At 40.8% G+C, this 17,646-nt stretch overlaps 1 protein-coding gene across 2 annotated transcripts; it reads right to left on the bottom strand.

Moving 5' to 3' along the window:
- Nucleotides 1–229: 229 nt before the first annotated feature.
- ttll2 (tubulin tyrosine ligase-like family, member 2) lies at nt 230–16,790 on the bottom strand. 2 transcript variants are annotated; one of them, XM_072267165.1, is made up of 2 exons: nt 16,654–16,790; nt 230–3,328 (listed from the first exon to the last, which is right to left on the bottom strand). In XM_072267165.1, the coding sequence occupies exon 2, from the start codon at nt 3,302–3,304 to the stop codon at nt 1,376–1,378; it is 1,929 nt and encodes a 642-aa protein (XP_072123266.1). In that variant the 5' UTR covers nt 3,305–3,328; nt 16,654–16,790; the 3' UTR covers nt 230–1,375. The 2 variants fall into 2 exon arrangements, with proteins under 2 accessions (XP_072123266.1, XP_072123267.1); XM_072267166.1 differs by lacking the exon at nt 16,654–16,790 and adding an exon at nt 4,464–4,534.
- Between the last annotated feature and the right edge of the window lie 856 nt (nt 16,791–17,646).

Here is a 17,646-nt window from a genome sequence, read left to right on the forward strand (position 1 = left end):
TGTACTGACAGAATTAAATTGGCCTTCTATAGAATGTTCTGCAAAGCTGCAATTTTGATAACATGGAATGCTACTGAGTAGTGTTTCTACTTTGAATAACAGGGACAGACTCAGTGGGCTACAGCGTTAACATTTCTGTTGATGTTGATACGCAAACTTTCCTAAGATGTTGAAACCAAATATAATTATTCACAATGCTTAAGGTATTAATATAGTTTATTTATCAGCAGTTAAATTAGGGAAAATAAAGTTAAAGTGTATATCTAATTTACAGTTAGAATTCCAATTGTCTTAAAGGTTTTGGGTTGCGTCATTTGAAACAGAAACAGGTAAGGGACAAAGAGAACTTATTGTGCTTGTGATTGGAAGCATTTTCCCATATTTCTGTTTTGGGTAGATAGCTTGGCATGTTCAGATTAATATCAGATTAGATATACAGTAAACAGAAGACTGACAGGTAAATCAGAAAGACAATGAATAAAAATATTATTATGGTCCCTCTACAGAGTACAATGGAATATTATAATTCTCAACAGTAACTACAAATACAGTACTGTAAATTGCATCCAATTCATTATAATCTTAGCATACATGATTCATATAGTGTCAGTGTCAAGCAGTTGAATAGAAAGCGACCTATGAAGGAAGTCCAGTGCGACCCTTTAACGTACATAAGCATCCTGCAAAACGGTGAATGAACTACACAGTTTTAAAAAGTCAATAATTCATATGAAAAGTGACTCCATAATACAGCATTTGAATATGAACATGAATTTTATTCAGGGATTACATTAATTTTTCACTATTTGCTGCAGTTGTGGAAAAGTAAAATGTATTAAACACAAATCAAATGCATATCTTTTATTAAAGTCAATTAATCACTCAGAGTCAGTGCTGATAATTGAGGCAAGTGATCTGTCAAAGTTACATAACACAGTGAAAAAGATTTTAAAAGTTCATTATTTAAAGTTTCCTCCAGCATAGGATTTCAAGTACACTATAAAAAAATGTCCACAAACTATGTTGCATCATAACTCTGTAAACAGCTGGTTTTATTAAGGTCACATCACTTCCTGGCCACGTGACTGCTATGCAGAACATAGTCTATTGTGCAAATGCAATCATTTCTTTGTTCCAATCACTGGCGAAAAATACTGCTGGAAATGAAGTGAGTTTTGAATTGCTTGACAGTTGGCTCAAATAAATCAGACCAATAAATATTTGTTTTCCATTTTTAAAAAAGATATAGGAAAATCTCCAAACTATAATCTATTTTTATTTGTACAGATGATGCATAGGATGCATAGGCACATCCTAGTATGTATCTCAGTATCCTAGAATTGACTCAACTAGAATAATGCATATGTTCAAATATTTAGTTTTCTGAGAAGTATTCACTGAGCAATGGAGGGTTGCGTGGCCCCCACAACAAAGGGTCAAAGTACTCTCTTCTATTAAAGAAGTTTTCAGGATGGGGTTCAGACTTTTTTTTTGTAGTCTTTGTTTCCCTGAACATCTGTCTCTTCAGCAACTTCTGCAGTTCCTGTATTATTACCCTCATGTTTAAGGGATTCTGAGATGCCTTCAGAGTCACTTCATTAAATGGGAATGTCAGGATGAAGTCACCTATACGAGTTATGGGCTTCTTGTCATAATCTGAAATGCTGTACTGTGGGAAAGATGACAAATCATACTTCAACATAAGGGTAGGGAGCCGTGGACTCATTTTAGGAAAATTCTGTTCAGTCAGTGCATTATGTGCTTCCAGCAGCCTTGTCCTGTCAATAGTATTTTGTGTACAAAGTGGGAAATTCAAACTTTTATTCAAATTTTCTCTCAACTGTGAGGTCAAGGTCTTCTTTGGCAGTTGTCTGGTGAACTTTCTGCTTTCCCTGGTTTCTGAACAATGGACAGATCCTCCACCCCTGGGACCACGCACCTTTTTGATGCATTCTTCAGAAGAGCGGTGCAGTTTGCTGCTCCGGGGGGATTTGTTTTCCACTTCTGGTTTTGTAGAGTCCATTAATGGGTCTTCACTGGCAGAACTTTCGTTGCACACAACAGACTGGCTACAACTTTTGTGGCAGAGTAGCAGTGAATGGTTGTGCATGCTGGAAGACCAAGTTTCTTTCAAAGGCCCTTTTCTTCTTTCAGACATGCTGGAATGAAGATTTCTGTGAGAGTTAATTATGCAGAAGGAAGGATAGCTACGAGACAAGGTATTATATTGCCATGATCTTGGGTAACCTCTCTGGCGCAATGTGTCTATCTCTTTGTAGTTCAGCAAATCAATGAGGTCGTATAATAGTTCCTTCTTCACTACCACATCAGCATTGCACTCTATCATTAGTGCTGGGCTATAATTTACTTCTAAAAGCCATGGCTTTATGTTATCGTCTATCAGGATATCAAAACCAAACAGTTCAAGACAGTTAGGAGGGGATGGAATTGAAGGACTAATTGTAAGCAATGTCATTGTTACAATATTGCTTATCCTCTGCCACATTAGTAGTTCATTTATATTCAGACTGTGTAAAAAAGCACGGAATTGGCTCATTGTCCATTTACAACCTGAACCAACACGTTCTTTATCCATTGTATAAGAGGGTCCAAATCTATTGATGCTAGTATTTGTTAAATGAGCATATATGTTGTCTAGCGATGAGAGATTATATTTTTCTGTCCCAAACCTCACCAAACCTTCTTGGTAAATATAAACTGTCAATGGCGAGAAACTGGTGACACAAACATAGATTCGCAAATCAAATTTATAACCAGAGATGAGAAGGGGATTCGTGATGTATTTCTGCACTATAACAGAACCACTGTATGTCAGGTCTTTGATATCTTGAAATATAAATATTCCTCTGCCACGCGAGAGATCCACAGGCTTGCAGATCCAGTATCCTGGCTTTCCTCCATTAGCCTTTTTGTCTTTTGTATATTCAGCAACAAATTTGGTGTAGTTATTGGGAAGGATGAAAGCTACAGGGCTGAAGTTATATATATTAGGTCCATAAATCCCTAACATACGCTTCAAATTACGAGCAAGGTTGTCCTTTCGAGTAATGCCCATGCTGTTAGGGTAGTGGACCAGTCTTTGCCAAGGCATGATGTTCTCATATTCGGCATTGGAAAAACCAGATCGCCAATATAGATTCCAGTCATCTTTATCTTGTACTTTTTCATCGAATTCCACCCAACCACGTTCAAGGAGGACATCCCGGATGATTTCAGGAGTGCCTTCATGCAGATGAAAAACTAATGACTTACTTAGATCTTCAGGTTCAGACCAATTTGCCATGGTTTCACAAAATCTTTGTCACACCTTAAGGAAGAGAGAAGAGTCAGAGCCAGACAGTATCAAAACAAGCAACCTACACCTTGAGGTTAACAGTTCTATCTTTCAGAGATAATCCAATGAGATTAAGTACATTTATATATAAGTAAATGTAAGGATTTTAGTCTTGCAATAAATAAATGATGCAATATGATAAGAATTCACCTAGCAATTTGAGAAAGAGATGCTAAGGTCAGATGTATCAGTACTACAATGGAATAAAGGGAATTACAGAGGCATGAGAGAGGAGCTGGCTAAAATTGATTAGAAAGGGACACTAGCAAGGATGATGGTAGAAGAGCAATGGCTGGAACTTCTGAGAGCAATTCGGAAGGTGCAGGATAGATACACCCCAAAGAAGAAGTATTCTAAAGGCAGGATGATGCAACCATGGCTGACAAGAGAAATGATAACCAACATAAAAGCTAAGAAGAGGGCATATAATAGAGCAAAATTTAGTGGGAAGTTGGAGGATTGAGAAGATTTTAACAACCAACAGAGGGCAACTAAGAAGTCATGAAGAAGCAAAAGATGGAATACGAAGGTAAGCTAGCCAATAATATTAAAGAGGATACCAAAAGTTTCTTCAGATATATAAAGTGTAAAAGAGAAGCAGGAGTAGGTTTCGGACCAATGGAAATTGATGCTGGAGAGGTAGTAATGCGAGACAAGGAAATGGTGGACAAACTAAGTACAGGTTTCCTCCGCCATCCGAAGGTAGAGCGTTCCTATGAAACGGTTCGTAAGCCGAAATGTCGTAAAGCAAAGAAGCAACTACCATTTATTTATATGGGAAAATTTTGTGAGCGTTCGCAGACCCAAAAACAAACTACCAAATCATGCCAAATAACACATAAAACCTAAAATAACAGTAACACATAGTAAAAACAGGAATGATATGATAAATACACAGCCTATATAAAGTAGAAATACTTTTCCACAATCATTACTGCACTGCTCTCCGTAGCGAAAATCTCACGCAAGCGCTGTCGGCAAAAACGCGGCGCAAGCGCTCCCCAGTAACCTTTAAGCTATGAAGCTGCCAAATCATACCAAATAACACGTAAAAATACACAGCCGATATAAAGTAGAAATAATGTATGTACAGTGTAGTATCACTTACCAGAATTGGGAAGACAGCACCGAGCACACGGATGATGGTGTGTTAGACTGAGTCGTCGCAGGTTGGGTGGTGCAATGACCCCCACCCTCCAGGCCGCCGAGCGATACATTGCCGCGAGGCATGCAGGGGTCCAGCGGTAGCCGGGAGGAACAGCACATCTTTAAGAAAAAAGCCGAAATAAACATGCTAATTAATTAGGTGCCGCCCGACACGTAATTGTCGGCCCAGATCAGTGCTGATTGCCGATTGCATCGCTTCTGATCTGGGCCAGCATTTACGTGTGGGGTGGCACCTAATTAATTAGCATGTTTATTTCAGCTTTTTTCTTAAAGATGTGCAGTGTGCCTCCCGGCTACTGCTGCATTCTCTGCGAATTGGTACAGTATCTGTCCGCGGCCTGGGTGTTGGGGTAGTGGGACACTGGGATGTCATCCCGTCATCTGTTTCCATTACAGCAGGCAGCTCATCTTCTCCTATGACTGCCTGCCTCAATGACAAAGGTCGAGGTTCGTCACATGCTGTGGTTGATGTGGAAGGCTTGCTTGATTCCTGAGCCTCGTGCATTTTTCTATCATACACTTCTTTGTAAGCACTCAAATCATCTTGCAAATATCCCCTAAACCTACGTACCCTTTCAAAATTAAAGTCATACTTTATCATTGCAGTGAAAATCTCACGTAGTTGCTTCACGTTCATTTCGCTACTGCATTCGGTTTCGATTGTTATCCTTTCCTCTTCCAATTGCATCAGCTCTTCATCTATCAGTTCTTAGTCATGGGATGCCAAAACCCCTTCAACATCATGTTCGTCAGCTTCCACAAGCCAAACTCACTTTGTCCTTGCTTCGTTCACCATGATCGAAACGCTTAATTATGTCTAGTTTTACGCTAAGTGTAACACCCTTACAAGCTTTTTCAGGCTTTTCCAATACCTTAGAACTCATCTTGCAAACAGCTGCTCACAGACATGTGTCTAAGCAATGCCGGTGAGAATGCAGTTCCGGATCCAGGGGAGAGCGGCTGCTTGGGGCGTGCGCTGAATTTTTTATTGCACGTTGCTTTTTTTCCTAACAGTGAAAACACCTTCTGAAAGCAAAAACAGGGTACTAATGTAGGTCTTTTGCAACAGTGAGGTTTTGTAAAGCGAACATTCGAAAAGCGGGGGACACCTGTATTTTGCATCAATCTTTACTGTGGAAGACACTAGCAATTTGGTGGAAGTTCCAGGAGTCGGGGTTATAAGGTGTGTGAAGATACAGTACACTTACTAGAGAGAAAATTCTTGTAAACTGAAAGGTCTTTAGACAGATAAGTCACCTGATCAGAAGGTATAGATGCCGGGGTTCTGAAAGAGGTGGCTGAAGAGAGTGTGGAGGCATCAGTAATGATCTTTCAATAATCACTAGATTCTGGAATGGTTCCAGAAGACTAGAAAATTGCAAATGTCACTTCACTCTTCAAGAAGGGAGAGAAAGTAAACTATAGGTTAACTAGTCTGGTCTCAGTGTTGATGTTGGAGTTGATTGTTAAGGATGTGTATTTGGGGTACTTGGAGGCACGTGATAAAATAGGCCATAGTTAGCAAGGTTTCCTAAAGTGAAAATCTTATCTCACAAATCTGTTGGAATTCTTTGAAGAAATAACACTCAGGATAGACAAAGGAGAATCAGTGGATGTTGTGTGCTTGGATTTTTAAAAGGTCATTGTGGAGCTGCCACACAAGTTAAGAGCACATGGTATTACAGGAATGATACTGGCATGGATAGAGCACTGGCTGATTAGCAGGTGGCAAAGCGTGGGAATAAAGGGAGATTTTTCTCGTTGGCTGCCAATGACTAATGATGTTCCACAAGGGTCTGTGTTGGGACTGCTTCTTTTTACGTTATGTATCAATGATTTGGATGATGGAATTGATGGCTTTGTGGCCAATAGTAAAATAAGTGGAGGGCCAGATAGTGTTGAGGAAGCAGAGAGGCTACAGAAGGACTTAGACAGATTAGGAGAATGGGCAAAGTAGCAGATGGAATACACTGTGGGAAATGTATGATCATGCACTTTGGTAGAAGAAATAAAAGTGTAGACTATTTTCTAAATGGAGAGAAAATTAAAACATCTTAGGTGGAAAGGGACTTGGGAGTCCTAAAGGTTAATTTGTAAGTTTAGTCAGTGGTGAGGAAGGCAAATGCAATGTTAGCATTCATTTCAAGGGGACTAGAATATCAGAATCAGAATCAGGTTTATTATCACCAGCATCTGACGTGAAATTTGTGATGTGAATATAAAAGCAAGGATGTAATGTTGATGCTTTATAAGGCACTGATGAAGCTTCACTTGGAGGTTTGTGAGTAGTTTTGGGACCTTTATCAAAGAAAGCATGTGCTGACATTTGAGAGGGTTCAAAGAAGGTTCATAAAAGTCTTATCATATGAGGTGCATTTGATGGCTCTGAGCCTGTATGCACTAGAAGTCAGGTTTCAATGAAGACACCCCTGATTCTTCTATCGAATTTTGAAAGGCCTCAATAGAGTGGATGTGGAGAGGATGTCTCCTATGGTGAGGGAGTCTAGGACCAGAGGACACAGCCACAGAGGGATGTCCATTTAGAATGGAATAGAGGAGGAATTTCCTTAGCTAGAGAGTGGTGAATCTGTGGAATTTGTTGCCAAAGGTGGCTGTGGAGGCCAAGCCATTGGGTTTATTTAAGGAAGAGGTTGATAGATTCTAGAGTAGTCAGGGCATGAAGGGATATGGGGACAATGGAGGAGATTGAGGCTGAGAGGCAAAGTGGATCAGCCATGATGAAATGGCAGAGCAGACTCAATGGGTGAAATGGCCTATACTTCATCATTTTAATGTTGATGCAACCAAAATAATTAATTTATCCAATAATCTAATCAATTCAGTTACACTGGAATGAGCTCTTAATTGTAATTGTTGAAATCCCATCTCAGAATCAGAACATGTAGGCATCAAACCCACTCCAGAATTTTCCATAGAACTGACTCCAAGCTCACCTCATAAGATCCTGGATATCTGCTGACTAGTTAACCTACCGGAATAGCACTGAATAGCCTAGAACAATTGTGTAGGCACACAAATTTGAATTCCACCTTGGCAGCTGGGGAATTAAACCAAAAAATTAATCTGTAATAATTAACAGTAATTAATGGACCAAGAAGTTACATGAAACTACTGGTGAAGGAATTTGTTCCCTATGTGATTCTAGACCCATCAAGATGGCTTACTAATTTTTTCCCTTTTTCAGTAATCTAGGCATTGTCAGTGATGTCAACAGGATGTAAAATAATCTTTTAAGAATCATTACTGTCACAGTTGGTTAATCTTTCAATAAGCTGATGGAAAATTTCTCCTGCTACACACCATTCTCCAAGCACAGAAAATATGTAGTCTGAAAGGAAGCCATCTGGCCATTGTACTTTTAGAGTTACAAAAAAATGTCTCAGTTCTTTGAGTACATATCTAAGTCCTCTTTAAATGTTATGAGGGTTTCCATGTCTCCCATCAATTCAGACAGAGTCCCAGACCCATCTCTCTCTAGCATAAGAGTTTATCAAAACTCTTCCCCGTACATTTTGACTTCTCCTTCAACAGAAATATAGTCTTCCTATTTACTCTGTCCAAGCCCCTCATAATGCCTCAATTCAATTTTCCCTCAGACTTCATTGTTCTAAAGAAAACAATCCTACCTTACCCAATCTTTCCTCACAGCTACAATTTTACTGTCCTGGTAAAATTGGTACCATCCTCTAATCACATCTGCACCCCCTCCAGTGTAATCACATCTTTCCATAATGTACAGACATCACATTAGCAAAGCGATAAGACCAAGCCTCAATGTCCAACCTTCATCTAATACTTTAATCTTACAACAGAAAAGAGACAGCCCTCTTGACATTGTGTTCTCTTCAATTTGAATTCTGTTCTAGCTGTGGAATAGTGCCACCACCAGATTAATAGGTGCAAACTCATTCAATCGTCATGGTTTCCCTATAAAGCAGTACATATCTGTAAATGTCCATGCCATTCATAGAGCACTAGATAGATAGATAGATATTTTATTGATCTCAAAGAAGTTAACAGTAGCAATACAAGTGCACAGATATACAAATACTAGAAGCAAAGTAAGATTTTTTTAAAAAAAAGGATACCTCAAACTGGCTAACAGGAGGGGGTCATCACTTCTCTGGCTATAGGTTGACTCATAACTGCCGAGGGTAAGAATGACTTCCTGTAGTGCTTTTTGGAGCAGCACTGTTGTCTTAGTCTACTATTAAAAGGGCTCCTCTGTTCAGCCAAGGTGGGATGCAGAAGGTGAGAAACATTGTCCAGAACAGCATAGAAGCAGGCCCTTTGGCCCATTTAGTCTGTGCCAAACTATTATTCTGCCTACACCCATTGATCTGCTCCTGGACTATACCCCTCCCATCCATGTACTTATCCAGGCTTCTCTTAAATGTTGAAATTGAAACGGCATCCACCACTTCGACTGGCAGTTCATTTTCTCTTTCCTTGCACATCCATTACAGGAACTGGGAACAAAGAGTAAGATGATCATGATATTGATTGAACAAAAGGGTGGGAGGAACAAGAGAGAAGATACCAGCTCCTCCTTACTGTTGGGCAGTACAGTGACCCAACAGTTTGTAGCTGCTGCTGCAGAACTCGTGTGAAGGGGTTCAATCTTGACCTTGAGTACATTTGCAATGAGCTTGTTTGTTCTCCGTGTGACCTCCCACATCCCAATGGCATGCTGATAACTGGTCACAATTGCCCGGGGGTGGGGGGGGGGTATGTGTGCCCAGAGAGCTGGGAGTTGATCAATATGTTGAAAGGGATTGGTTACAGGGAAATGTGGGGGAAAGGGACTGATAGGACAGCTCTGAGAACCCATGTAGAAAGTTGTCTTTTTGCCCATCAAGACTACCTCCTAAGGAAATGAAAAGTTCTAGTATCATGGATTCTGGTTAACACACACAACATGTTGGAGGAACTCAGCATCTATGGAAAAGAGTACTGTCGACGTTTCGGGCTGAAACCCTTTGGCAAGACAGGAGAGAAACAGCAGAGAAGTAGGTTTAAAAGGTGGGGGGAGGGGAGGGGATGGGAGAGAGAAACAAGGTGAGAGGTGAAACCTGAGAGGGGAGGGGTGAAGTAAAGAGCTGGGAAGTTGATAGGTGAAAGAGACAGAAGACCATGGAAGAAAGAAAAGCGGAGAGCAGCACCAGAGGAAGTCGATGGGCAGACAAGGAGATAGGCTGAGAGAGGGAAGAAGAGATGGGAAATGGTGAAGGAGAGGGGAGGTGGGGGGGTCATTACTGGAAGTTCGAGAAATCAATGTTCATGCCATCAGGTTGGAGGTTACCAAAAAGGAATGCAAGGTGTTTTTCCTCCAACCTAAGTGGCCTTATCATGACAGTGGAGACATATCAAAATGGGAATGGGAAGTGGAATTAAACTGGTTTGCCACTGGGAGATCCCACTTTTTCGGGCAGACAGAGCGTAGGTGAAGTAGTCTCCCAATCTACGTTGGGTCTCCTCCACTGTCGTGATGAGGCTACACTTAATTTGGAGGAACAACACCTTGTATTCCATTTGGGTAGCCTCCAACCTGATACATGAACATTGATTTCTCAAACCTCCGGTACTGCCTCCCCCCATCCCTGCTCCCTCTCCTTCACCATTTCCCTCTCTCAGCCTATCTCCTAGCCCACCTATTGCCTCCCTCTGGTACTCCTCCCCACTTATCTTTCTTCCATGGTCTTCTGTCTTTTCACCAATCAACTTCCCAGCTCTTTACTTCACCCCTCCCCCTTCAGAGTTCACCTATCACCTGGTGTTTCTCTCTCCCCTACCCCCACCTTTTAAATCTACTCCTCAGTTTTTTTTATTCCTGTCTTGCCGAAGGATTTTGGCCCAAAATGTCGGTAATACTGTTTTCCATAGATGCTGCCTGATCTGCTGAGTTCCTCCAGCATTTTGTGTGTGTTGCTTGAATTTTCAGCATCTGCAGACTTACTCCTGCTTGTGAGTGGATTCTGGTTAACTGGGCCATCTGTTAATTGTGACAGCTGCTTATTTGGGATAACTCATAAAGAACAAAAAATGATTGAAAAAATTGCCAGATTCCATTTGTTTATTTGGGACACGTTGCCACTTAATTGGGACAGGAGACTGTTGCCGAACAGTTTCTAACTAGTGTCAGTTGCGAGCAATTGTCTGGCCAATAGACACTACACCATGCTACAGTAAGCAGTAAGACAATTCAGAACCGTTTTGCTCACTGTAGTTTCAAGCATTCAGGCTTGGAGTTGCCAGAAATGGCCAGGAATGAAAATGCAACAATTACGCTACTTCAGCAAGTTATGAAAAATGAAAATGAACATTTGGCGATGTAATTATCAAAAGGATTGTATAACGGCTGTTAATAATCTGCTGTAGGTGCTTGCATTGATTTTGTTCACTTGTAGTCAAAAGAACACGACAGTGTACACTGGATGAATTTCTCCATTAATAACTATTAAGAACTAATACACAGTTTTATGTACTGTAGTAATATTGGTAGTAATCTAATTTGTTCTGTATTTTATTTAAGTACATATTTTTTACTCCATTAAACAGTAGTTTATCTTTTTTAGACCTTTTTAACTATTTCTATGAAACTTCAGCTTATTGGGGCAGCCGCTTAATTGGGCCAAAATGTATTGGTCCCGATGTGTCCCAATTAACTAGAATCTGCTGTACTTGCTTTGCCGATCTAATCTTTAATGCATGCTCTGGAATAGAACCTATTGATGCATTCTCTGCTATCTGATACTATTTTGATGCCTTATGCTGCTTGTTGGTCTCTGTTCAGCCTTCTTTTCGGGTTTCCTTGCCATTATATAATCATCCCTGCTGACCTGGTTTTGAAGATGTGTTCCCCTCAATGCTCTTGATTCAGTTACAGGTAGTTATGCTACGACGCTTGTTTCCATAACACAAATTGAATATAACACAACTGACGGATTAGGAAACATCATTTGTATTACATGGGCTGTATTGTTTATAGCACAATTGTGATCAGGTAAACCTGTTTAAATCTGAGCTTTAAAGGTAATTACACCTTATTATTCTATAACAAGAAGTCCTATAATATGAGGTTTCTTAGGAACATACCATCACATTACCAGAACTTATCTGTACAGTAACATTCTGATATTCTGCTATTCAAATGCTTGGAATCCGAAATTTCCATCTTTGGTTTTGAATACATCCATCAGTTTGAATCGTCCTAAGATACTTACAGCTTCCCAGAAATCTGTTTTTACTATTATGGCCTCTTGAGCATCAACTGTCTACTCCTTCAATTCTGGACAATCCTCCCTAACATCTTCATAGCTCTCATTCTTCTTCTAAGATATTCTTTGAAACATATCTCCATGTCCTGGCCTTTGGTCACTTGGCAACAGGTCTGACTGTGCTGCTGTGAAGAAGAAGTATCCTAATAACATCAAAGTCCCACAGATGTCGTTACGTTTTTATTGTTGCAAGTTCTTTTTTATGGATTCTAAGGATACTTAATGCTAGGGAGGAGAACACATGGAACCCTTGTATATGACCCCGTCTCCTTGGTCTCACCATTGTGCTTCTTTCTATTTGACATTGAATTACATTATATTCATAGTTAGGGATCATGCAAAAGGTTTCTGACCAAGTCACTTTCCCATCATATGCTTCAATTTCCTCTCAAGAAGTCTATCAATTACAATATTGAAGATATTCAGAGGTGGAGAATTCCAAAGATTCAGTCTTCTAAGTAGAGAAATTTCTTTTCCTAAATGGATGGACTTTACCTCTGTGATATTGCTCCCCGACTCTGTAAACTCCAGCCGAGGAAAGTGCCTCTCAGCATCTACTTTCTCAGAATTTAATGTGTTTCAGTGATATAAATCTTTCCTAATAGAAGAACCTCTGAATACCGAGAATAAGTCTAATGCTTTCTGGTTGCACCATTCCCAAGGGACATATATCCTTTATTAAAAGCAAAACTGTAATGGTATAATAAAAAAAATGCTGGAAATGTGACATCTGACAAAAGGTTATTGATCAAAATTTTAACTCTCTTTCTGTCTACGTAGATATCTCCTGACTTGCTGAGTATTCACAAAATTTCCCATATCCTTTCTTAGAAAAGAAACTAAAACTGTATACAGTCCGTAAACACGAGGAATTCTGCAGATGCTGGAAATTCAAGCAACACTGTATATAGTCCCCCCAGTGTGGTTTCAAAAAAACCTGCACAGCTGCACTTCGTAATTCCTGCTTTGTACTCTACCCCTCTTGTAATAAAGGCATCATCTCATTTACCTGTTTAATTCCTTGCTGTATACAGCTATTTGTTTGCCATGAGCTAGAACACCAAACCATGCATTTACTCTTTTCTGACCATCTACAAGATATTCACAATTCACCACACTCAAGATTTTCTATGGTTTCCCATGCCCTTGTTAGCCATTAATATAAGTAGCCAAGAACATAGTCAAGAACACAGTCACATCTACCAGTAACAACTCCAACTCTATTTATTACCTACTGAGATCAATTCCTATATATTATATAAACATATATAGTTATTTATATTTACTACAATATTTTGTGTTTCTCACACTCAATACCTGTTGTTTATTATGACTTTCACATTGACGGCACACAAATTAATTGCTAACATTTCTGCTGGTTTCTCATTCCCCACTATAATCCTTTGTCTCTGCCTCAAAGGGGTATACATTGTCTTTTTTTATCTTCCTTTTACATTCTTTTGCAGGATATTTCTTTTGTTTTTTCCTGGTTTACTCTCACCTGCTACTACCTGCATGCTCATCACTGATCATCCATTCCAACTTTAAACTTCAACTAAATTAATCCTCAGTCTTCATCCTCTTCTTAGCAACATGCAAATTCTTTCAGTATCATATACTACATTTACCTCTTGAGTTAGACACTTTTCCAAGTTTTTCTGCTAATACTGCTAATAAATTAATTAATTTTAACCTTAGTGTAGGCATATCAGCTGGTTTCACATATCAATATCCCATAGATGACAATCATCTCATAACCCTACATTTAATGATTAAACATTGTAAAGACTAAAAGAAAAGCCACAGAAATTGATAAAGGGTTTAAGCTTTTGGTGCAGTATTAAAGGCCCATGCCCAACAACAGACTCCTGAAACATTCTACTTCTAGCCATTGCAGGAAGAGGTGACAGGTCGACAGAGGGAAACAGTCAAAGTAGTTTTAAAACTCCCTGAAAATATGCAGTATCTACCTGTCCCATGATCAATCAAAAATGGAGGGTAAAGAATGATGCCAAGGACTTTGAATCCATACAGAAGCCCTGTGTGAATGAAAGGAGCACACCAACTCTCAAACAATCCATCCTGACAAGTACCTACTGCCCATCTGTGCATGAGCATCCAGTTACCACATTGGCCTTAGTCACTTTTGAACCCACAGACTCAGAGAGGCAGCATATTAGCCTAAATTTCAAGGATTTCTCAGGATGCTATCAAATGTATTCACATTTAAGCCTGAGCAAATGTTAGGGAAGTGTTTTAAGATGGAATGTACTACACCTGATGCATTTCCATTTTCATCAGGTCCTTTTAGGGTTTCCACTGAAGTTTCTGTAATAATCAGGATCAGGCATGGATCCCAGAGGTGAACTAGCTAAGATCAATTAACCTTTGCAGACTCAGGACTCAGTCAGAACCTGACGGCATTCAACCTGATGGCATGAACATCAAATTCTCTAACTTTCGGTAATTTCTCCCCCATCCCCCTCCTCTCTTTCTCCATTTCCCATTCAGGCCCCCTTATCCTTTCTCAGAACTAGATTCAAGTTTAATATCACTGTCATATATTGTGAAATTTGTTATTTTGCAGCAGTAGTACATTGCATTACATAGTAATAAAGAAATATAAATTACAATAAGAAATATATAACAAATTAATTAAATCAGTGCAAAAAGAAAGCAAAAAAAGAAGGAAAAAAGGTGAGGTAGTGTACATGGGTTCATTGTCCATTCTGAAATCTGATGGAGGAGACTACAGTCAGTGTGGATTGGAAATAACACCTTCTTCTTCTTCTTCTTCGTCTTGTTTTATGGCAGTTGGCACCCAGTTTAATGGTGCATTACCGCCACCTTCTGCTCCGAAGTGTTCAATAGACTTACGTTCTAAATCCCTTCACTCAATCCCACACACACACATACCCTAACCTACACTTCATCCTCCCATCTTTGGCCATCCTAATACCCTATTTCTGCTTATCCATCATATTCTATTAAAAACCCCTGTACCCCTTAAGAAAGCTAAAAATACCCTAACCTGTGCTCTCTCAGCCATGCCCAGCACCCCTTTTAATGTGAATTCCTGCACCCCCAATTCCCTTAGATTAATCCTCACCATCTCTCTTTGTATCCCATACTTCCTGCAACACAAAACTACATGTTCTACTGACTCCTCTTCCTGACATTCCTCACACAATCCTGTCTGGTGTTTCCCTATCATTTTCAATGTTTTGTTTAATGCACAGTGTCCCAGCCTTAACCTAGTCCACACAGTTTCCTCTCTTCTGTATCCACTACCTACCCTAGTACCTGCAACACTTCTTTGTATTTGATATAAATGCCTCCCTTTCCCCTCCTTGTCCCATCTTTCTTGCCACATTTGGTTGATTTTTTTCCCAGATTACACACTTAACCTCTGCTTTATTGATACTAATGTGCATTTCTATATTTTCTTTCTTTAACATCCTCTTTGCCAACTCATCCACCCTCTCATTCCTCTTCACCCCTACATGTGCTGAAACCCATAGAAATTTTACTTGACCTCCCTGATTTGTAATTCTTGTGACTGACTGAAGGACTTCATAAAGTACATCTTGCCAACTGTTTGAGTGAAAAGACCTTAAACTTGCTAGAACTGAGGATGAATATCAACACTTTGACTTGTCTAGCTTTCTCCACCCATCGCAACGCAACCAACACTGCCAGCATCTCCACTGTATACACCCCGAACTTATTAATGTTCTTCTGCTGATTCCAATGTCTTCTGCTGGTATAGCCACCCCAAACAAATAACACCTTCTTGCTGACAATTAACACTTCTCCTTACCTGCCTGTCACCTTCTTCTGATGCCTCTCCACCTTCCCTTTCTCCCACAGTCCTCCCTCGTCTCCTATCAGATTCCTTATTATTCTTCTGCCCTTTACCTTTTCCATCTGTCACCTCCCTCACCTGGTTTCACATACCATCTTCTAACCTGTACGCCTTCCCTTTCCCCCACCTTCTTATTCTGACCTCTTCCCCCTTCCTTTCCAGACCCGATGAAGGCGCTCAGCCCAAAACACTGGCAATTTATTCCTTTCTGTATATGCTGCCTGATCCACTGAGTTCCTCTAGCATTTTGTATGTGTTACTCTAAATCAGAACCTTCCAGTCTGCTCACCCTTTTAATGGGAATTCCTGCACCCCCAGTTCCCTTAGGTTAATTCTCACCATCTCTCTCTGTATCCCATACTTCCTGCAACTCAGAACTACATGTTCTACTGACTCCTCTTCTGTTGAGTTATCATTGGTACAGGAGACACAAACAGAAACAGAAGGCAAAATAGGGATTTATTTTCAAGCCAGAGTTTTGTTCTGCAATTAAAATCAATTAACCCATTTGAGGCTGCAACTAAAACAAAGTGTGGCCGTTTTGCGTTGTGGTCCCAAATTGCTGTCATCTTACACTTCTTAACATTGAACAACACAAAATGAACTTTGCTGTTTGCATTTGGATGAAATCCGACTAAATCCAACTTGTTGTTTGTGATGTTTAAAATAGAATCGCGAAAGAGTAATCGGTAACAAGCAACAACTGTCAGTGGTTAGAGTAGGGTGCTGAGGCTGTTTTTGATTGGTCAACCGTAAAAGTGTGTTCAATTTCCACAATAAAGTCCCTCTGACTTTGCAGCTCTAACAAAACGCCGAACTTCGGCGCAGGCAGCAGAGAAGCTGCGAAGTGTATATGCCGGCTTTTACCGGTTCCTGCCTCCTCTGCAGTATAATGCCACAGACAGCTGGCAGCGGTCCGGAGGCGAACCCCGCCGGGGGACGGCCACACGGTGAGATAAAGCACTCACCCTCCAGACTGCCAGACCGTAGGACCGACTCGCTGTAACGACACGTTCAAACACAATTGATTCAACCGGTTAACCATCGCGGCCTCGGCAAGCGCGACCGCACCACGTAGCCCGGCGAAGGCCTCGTCCGGTGCCATGGCATCACTAGGGTACCATGGTAACGCGTGGATGTCATAACAAATGTCCGGTCCGGTCACTAGGCGACGAGGCCATGCCCAGTGACGCCATGGGGCAGGCTGTGGCCACCTCTTCCGGGCGGGCGGGCCGTGCTGTTCGGTTGGGGTTGGGCGCTCGGCCCGTCGTTTGGGTTTTGGCCGACGGGCGGGGAAGGCGACCGGACGACGGTGGGACGCAGAGGGACAGGCCGTCTTTGAATGGCGGTGCAAATCCCAAAGACCGATTGACATCCCGCTAGTCCTAATTCAAATAAGTAAAACTAAAAGCTGCTGGAAACACTCAGTGGATCGGGCAACATCGGCGGAAGATGAAACAGTAAATTATTAAGGTTGGAAACCGTTTTTTTTTGTTGCGGAACAGGGAAAGAAGGAAAGTACTGCCATGGCAGCCAATGACCAAAGGTATTGAAGATGCAGTCCTTAACACGGCATCTCCCACCACAAATGCTGCCTGACCCGCTGAGCCTTCCTAACTTGCAGGTTGATCAACGACTTGGCAAAGATCCTTGACAATAGAAGCCAAGCAGACTTGATCATACTCGACTTCAGTAAGGCATTTGACACAGTCTCCCACCAGTGACTGCTACGTAAGCTTGAACATGTGGGCATTAACAACAGCCTTCTACATTGGTTAAACGTGTTCCTTACTAACAGACAGCAACGTGTTCTTCTTGAGGGGGCAGAGTCCCCTGAATCTCCGGTAACATCCAGAGTGCCCCAGGGGACCGTCTTGGGACCCTTACTTTTTCTCATTTACATCAACGACTTGCCAAATATAGTCAAGTCCAAAGTCAGACTTTTTGCAGATGACTGCATA

This window comes from Mobula birostris, chromosome 8 (genome assembly GCF_030028105.1).
Source record: "Mobula birostris isolate sMobBir1 chromosome 8, sMobBir1.hap1, whole genome shotgun sequence".
NCBI lineage: Eukaryota > Metazoa > Chordata > Chondrichthyes > Myliobatiformes > Myliobatidae > Mobula > Mobula birostris.

What these genes read in the sequence shown, in the direction of transcription:
- ttll2 (XM_072267165.1), bottom strand. Translation starts at nt 3,304, where the DNA reads ATGGCAAATTGGTCTGAACCTGAAGATCTAAGTAAGTCATTAGTTTTT.